This window comes from Anolis carolinensis, unplaced genomic scaffold (genome assembly GCF_035594765.1).
Source record: "Anolis carolinensis isolate JA03-04 unplaced genomic scaffold, rAnoCar3.1.pri scaffold_10, whole genome shotgun sequence".
NCBI classification, from domain to species: Eukaryota; Metazoa; Chordata; class Lepidosauria; order Squamata; family Dactyloidae; genus Anolis; species Anolis carolinensis.
The window spans coordinates 14294232-14300819 of NW_026943821.1; the positions used below are offsets into that span (position 1 = coordinate 14294232).

The 6588-nt window shown below is 41.0% G+C and overlaps 1 protein-coding gene across 1 annotated transcript; it reads right to left on the bottom strand.

Moving 5' to 3' along the window:
* Window positions 1-1770: 1770 nt before the first annotated feature.
* Window positions 1771-5689, bottom strand: LOC134293714 (protein NKG7-like). Its single transcript, XM_062962075.1, has 5 exons — window positions 5603-5689; window positions 4783-5082; window positions 4413-4559; window positions 2730-2864; window positions 1771-2225 (listed from the first exon to the last, which is right to left on the bottom strand). Exons 2-5 carry the CDS (start codon window positions 4955-4957, stop codon window positions 1963-1965), a joined length of 720 nt encoding a protein of 239 aa, XP_062818145.1. The 5' UTR covers window positions 4958-5082; window positions 5603-5689; the 3' UTR covers window positions 1771-1962.
* Window positions 5690-6588: the final 899 nt, after the last annotated feature.

A 6588-nucleotide genomic window follows, 5' to 3' on the forward strand; every position in this document is an offset into this window, starting at 1 on the left:
GTGTTGGGTTTTGGGTTTGGGTTCTGCAGCTTGGAGTTCTGTTTTCTGAGGATTCTCGTTGTTTGGACTGGCTTATTGTGAGTGTGGCTTTCTCCCTTCCTGGACTCTTGGATTGATTTGACAACGGCTCTGTTTAACCACCTTAGTGACGACGTTTGGACTGGCTTATCGTGAATGAGGCTCTCTCCCTTCCTGGACCCTTGGATTACATTTACTACGGCTCTGTTTAACCACCTGTGAAATGATGTTGTTTGGACTCCTTTTACGGTGGCTCTGGGACTTTGGTTTGGCTTTGGCAACTCCTATTTGCAACTGACTCTTTGGATACAGTGCTGTCTAGTGGAACCCTTTGTTACAGCGCTGTTTGCCTGCTGTTTATTTTGAACTGAGTTTAAATCTGGGGTTTCTCCCTGTTTAATCCGGATTTTCTTTCAGTTTAATCCGGGTTATTTTCTGGTTGCTTTTTAAAGCCCAGTTTGGGCAGACTCTTGAGTTTTGGCTAGAGACACTGAAGTTAAATGTCTCTAAGCGAATTTTTGTTACTTTATAATAAACCTTTTGTTGGTCTAAACTCGTGTGTGGCTATTTAAGGCCTCTGTGTCTCGACATTAAGTGGTTCAAGAGCAGAGATTTAAGGCAGGGCACAACATGCACAACAGGTTTCTTATCTCAGTACAAAGGTAATAACTGATTAATTTTATTTTCAGGGGAAAGAAGAGATAATTTAATCAAACTGCTTCATGCTATAAGAAAATCTTTATAATGAGATATATATTTAACAATGCCTTTTCAAAAAAATCAGGGCACTGTGGGGTCCCCAATCAAGTATATATTGAAAGTCAGTGTTTGTATGCAGCAGTACGGTGATGTTTCCTTCCTATGATGGGGTTTGCAGTATTTTCAGTTCAGCTTCAGCTCCCACAGACCACTGCAACCTTCACCAATGATGTATCAGGACCAAACTTGGCACACAGAGCCCCCATGAACCACTTTACATCCTGCTGTGGTTTGGGGGAGGATAGACCATGGATTATGAGATTTGCAGTACCACTGTGACCCACACAAATGACGAACCTGGACCAAATTTGGCACACTAACCCTTCATGACCCACCTCATGTCCTGGTGAAGATTGGGGGAGGACGGACCATGGATGATGGGATTTGCAGTACCTTCATTCACATCCAGAGACTACTGGGATCTCCCCCCCCCCCCCCCAAATGACATAGACCAAACGTGGCACACAGACTTTCCATTACGTACTTTACATCCTGGTGAGTTTTGGGAGAGCATGGACCATAGATAATGGGAATTACAGTACTTTCACTCACTTCCAAGTTTGGTCAAGACCCATTGTCAGCTGGGTTCAGTGCCCTCTGGATGCAGGTAAATGACAACTCCCATATGACTAGACTCAGACTATTGCACACTGTCCAGATTATGAGAAGACCCAACTCAATAGAAGAGACAATGTTTTGTAAGGTAGACTGCATTCCAGATGGATAGACTCAATCAACAAAGTCATGGCTGGCTTTGAATCTTCAAAGATCTGAACTGTTGAAAGGTTGACTGGACAGTCTCTCATTCATAGGGTTGCCATAAGCCAAAGTCTGCTAAACAACGGTTAGCGACAAGCACAATTACAAACATTGACAGTATTGATTACTTTGAGTTTTGGCGGGGAGAAAAAAACTCCAAAGAATGGAGGTTTAGTTATAATAATTGAAAATACATACTTTAGAAAGGAGAAAAAAAGCAATGGAAACAAGAAATCAAATATAATAATTCATTATTTAATATTGCCAAGAAATGACAGTTGAGTCATTCTGAGAATCGCTCCACCTACATAACATCTCTCACACACATGTTCACACACAAATCTTCTCACTCATCTACACATATGCAATGCATACAGTTCAGTGATCTAGAATCTCACAGCACCCATGGATGACTGTAAATCCACATCATGTCACCAAAGTGAGCCTAGCTGAAGAAGGCCTGATAATTACGTTAGTACGTTCTGGCTGTGTTACATTTTCTACTTCTTCTCTTTCTTCTTCCTCTTCTTCCTCCTCCTCCTCCTCTTCTTCCTCTTCTTCTTCATCACCAGCATAGCTTGATGAGGCAGTGGTCCAGCTTGAGTAGGATGAAGAGCTTGTGCTTTCCTTGTCTGTCAAGGCAGCCACTTGCATCAAAACCCGCTGATGGGCCATCAGTCCAAGGAAACCTGCAACAGAAAGACCCAAAGCAGAAGAGTGAGATGATCTAGCCTTGGGTTCATTTACTTTGGGGGCTGAAAAATCCACAGTAGAGGACATTTCTGGTCTCAAGAAATATAACAATACCCATCTTGTATTGTTCTATTTGACTGTGTTTTATTATTATAAGTAGAGAAAAGCTTCCCACAAGGATGGTAAAACATCAAAACATCTGGGCATCCCCTGGGCAATATCCTTGCAGTTGGCCAATTCTCTCACACCAGAAGCGACTTGCAGTTTCTCAAGTCACTACTGACATAAAATATTATTTTAAGGCCATGGTGTTGGGAATAGTGGGACACGTAGCTCAATGCACCTGGAAGACACCAAGCTGGATGTCTCTACTCGTCCCACTATTCTTGCTGCTTTTGAATATCCACTCTCCTCTAACAAGTTCTGGCCAAAACGGAAAGAGCCACGTTCCCAGCAGGTCCCAGGTCATAAGCACAAGATGTAACATTTCTCCAGCTTACCACTTAAAATGAAGAGAGGACAGCTTGCCCAGGCAAAGTAGAAAGACCATTGGTATGTGACCTTCCCTGTTCTGCTGACTGCATGGGTGGAGATGCGGATGGTGTAAACACTCATAGCTAAAAACACCAAGGCAGCTGTGGAAAACATGAAGAAACCATTAGTGTGCATTTCCCAAAGATGTTTGAGAGATCTACATTATCTGCTTTGAACTGGATTGTATGAGTCTCCACTGCCATATAATCCGGTTCAAAGAAGATAGTCTGGATTTTATATAGCAGTGTAGAAGGGGACAGAGACCACAGACATCCAAGGGTTTTAGCATTTTGGAGCTGTGGTTCCTCTGCCCTGTAGTTTGCTCTTTCTGGATCATCTGAGGATTACCTAGGTTTTTAACTATGGAATAAGTGTGTTAGTGGATGGGGCCAGACCTAAGAGAGTGCTTCTTTCTTTTTAACTGGAGAGCTTTCGACCCCTTCTGCACTGCCAAATAATTCATATTATTAAAGCAAATACTCCACATTATCTTCTTTGAACTGGATTATGAGTCTGCACTGCCATATAATCCAGTTCAAAGCAGATAACCTGGATTATATATGGCAGTGTAGAAAGGGCCTTTGTTTCCCATTCTGCCTTTAAATATAATGGAATCTATCCCAAAACAGTAAGCAAGTTGGTTCCTTCTGCCAACCTAGCAGTTCAAAAACATCCAAATATGAATAGATCAATAGGTACCGATTTGGCGGGAAGGTAACAGCACTCCATGCAGTCATGCCAGCCACATGACCTTGGAGGTGTCTATGGACAACGCCGGCTCTTTGGCTTAAAAATGGAGATGAGCACCAACCCCCAGAGTCAGACACGACTGGACTTAACGCCAAGGGGAAATCTTTACCTCTTAGACTCATAAAATCCACTTCAAAGCAGATAATATGGATTATCTGCTTTGATTATCTGGATTATACAGCAGTGTAGAAGGGTCTCAGTTTCACAGATGCTACTGTTATCTAGTTCTTATCAACCGTCTTGTGGATAAAGAGCCACATCATCATCATTCTTTGCAAAAATTCACTAAGGCAATTAAGAATGTATAATATTTTGTGATTTATTCATTCTGTTAATTTCTATCTTGAATGAAACAGCAAGTAATTTTAACAATTTTCTTCTGCCTGTCATTCAAAATTGATGTTTTTGAAAGCTATTCACAGTTTAGCATTTATTCTGTACAGAATTCACACTTCATTTTTGCGTGCAAGAAATGGCAGGAATCCTGTTAGACAGTTATGAACCACATTTCTCCACTGTTCAGAGAGAAAGCCAGTTATAGGGGATTGGGGTAGAAAGCCTTGTTGTTGCTGTTGTTGTTGTTGTTGTTGTTGTTGTTTTAAATCATTTAGTACTTGCATCTCTATGTTTCTAAATACTGAAAGCCACCAGGTCCTGTCTGATCTTGAAAGCATTGGTTAGTATTTGGGTGAGAGACCACTAATGAATATTGGATGCTATATTTCAGAGGAAGAAATTGGCAAAACCATATTTGAGTATCCCTAACACTAAAAAAAGCATACGAAATGTATGGTGTTGCTATAAATTGACAGGCAACTTATGGGCACATTCACAAACACAAAAGGGCCTGACTCAGTAAAATCTGAGACATTATGTGAACTAGAGTGTGATATTTTTACCTGTGATAAAAGATCCCATTGCTGCAACAAGGTACCGGTATATTGTAAAGCTTGAGGAATAGCGGTAGGTGAATGTCATAAATGAAGCACCAACAAACCCAGAAAAAAGAGCCAGAACCAGCAGTGTTTTTGCACCTTGAACATTGGCTGTAGTAGAAAACAATAAGAAGAACAGACGGTTTATTTATTTCAGACTGAGGTGGGGAATTGCAAGATATCTTTTCAAAGTATTTCTTCCATGAACATGACTTGAAGGCACACAACAACAACTAGAACCAACTGCATAGAGTCCCAGCTGATCAATATGCTCCCAAGAAAGAAGGCCCTTTGGGCTCCATAGCTGTATGAAAAGAAGACAGAGGTGTCTTACGTGACATGGCAATGATGTTGGCACACACCAGCTGTATACAGACTTTCCAAATGCCACTGTAGTAAGCCTGCCTATCTGTTTGGACTAAGATCCAGTGATGGTCCATGACGGTGATGACAAGCAGCAGGAGAGTGAAGATGGTGAATCCCGAAGCCAGAATTTCATTCCCCTCCATAGCTCAGTTTGTAGTTTTGGGCCTCTTCTTCTGCTTAATGGAAGATCATTCCACACAAGACAGGAAATTGGAGTTTCTCTGGTAGGATTTCTGCACAGTGCAAGAAGAACAACTTTTCTTGACCTCTGTGAAGTAGGAAGAACACTGTTAGGGATTCCTCTTCTTCAGAAGAGGAAGAGGAGCAGAAAAGTGTTCATGAATCTGAGGGTGAGTTGGAATCTGAGGAGGAGATTTTGCAAGTACCCACATTTCAGGAGAGGTGAAAGGAAACAGAGCAGAGATGGTGTTCAGCTAGAATAACTGCCAGAAATGCAGCTGAATAATTGGGAACTGCCCTAGCAGCTGTGAGGGGACTCAGGGCTATAAAGCAGAAGCAGGTGCAGCCAGATTTTGCTGGTAACAAACTGACTCTAATGCCTAAGCCTTCGCTCCCCTTGTGCCTGCTTCGAGTCTGCATCTGGGAAACTGCTCCTAAGGATTTATTGCTGTTTCTTCATCTGAAGTAAGACTGCTAATTGATTTGGGAATTTATCAGAGACTAAGAACTGTGTTTGCCCTAAGACTTCCTTGCTTCCTTTTGCATTATTCCACTGAGTGTGCTGTTCTTTATGTTTTGCTGAAGCAAAGCAGTTTTCATTTACTTACCACAGTGTTTTAAGGCTGTTCTTGAAAGACAAAACAGGACAAAACACAACTGGACAGCTCAGGCTTCTCCTCTGGTCTTTCCTTCAATTCCAAGTTCCATTCTTTTCTTCTTAGTTACTGTAACAACCATGGAGCATTCTGAATACTTCCGGCCAGTCTGGCCTGTTTTCACCATGTGAGTTCACCTGTAAGTTGTGTTGAATCTTTTGACTGCAGTTTAGTAGTGTGGCAAGCAAATAAATAAATAACTTGCAAAACAATTGGTTCTGTTGTGGTTGTATTTGTATTACTTTTCTTTCCATTAGCACCTGTTTCCATTGTGTCAATATTTCTTTTCTTAATTTTTGTAAATGACAGAAAATGTAACTCCACAAACATGAAAAGATTTTAAATATTTTTCCTAATGTTATGCCATTCTATTATACACAGACAACATTTGCCTTGCCCCAGTGGAATATGTTCACTGCGCCTGACTGTTAGTTATTACTTGAGTATATTTTAATGTATTATATGTTTTATGATTTTATGTTTATATGTTTTAAATGTATTTGTGTGATTGTATTTTATTATGTATTGCTGGGCTTGGTTACCATGTGAGTTGCCCCGAATCCCTTCAGGGAGATGGGGCAGGATATAAGAATAAAGTTATGGTTGTTGTTGTTGTTTTGATATCAGGATGCATGTCTTCATGGCCTTTGGGTCCTAGTTCTTGCATAGACTTAAGTTGAAATGATAGGCTTTTGTGTGTTTGTTTTCAATTTCTTGTGGTGGAGGTTCTTTCTTTGGAGGCTTTTAAACAGAGGCTGGATGGCCATCTATCGGGGGTGCTTTGAATGTGATTTTCCTGCTTCTTGGACTGGATGGCCCGCGAGGTCTCTTCCAACTCTAGGATTCTATGATTCTTAGAAAAGACCAGCAAGACTTTTAAACTCTGACTAAACAATCCTTTAATAATAAGAAGAAATAGTTTGTAGGATCCTCTTTTC

Excerpts from the sequence above, each read along its gene's own strand:
- LOC134293714 (XM_062962075.1), bottom strand. The coding sequence starts at position 4,957 with ATGGAGGGGAATGAAATTCTGGCTTCGGGATTCACCATCTTCACTCTC. Across the intron at positions 4,560-4,782 it reads CAACATCATTGCCATGTCAC|CCAATGTTCAAGGTGCAAAA; the intron begins GTAAGACACCTC and ends TTTCTACTACAG. Across the intron at positions 2,226-2,729 it reads TCCTCTCTTCATTTTAAGTG|GTTTCCTTGGACTGATGGCC; the intron begins GTAAGCTGGAGA and ends TTTCTGTTGCAG.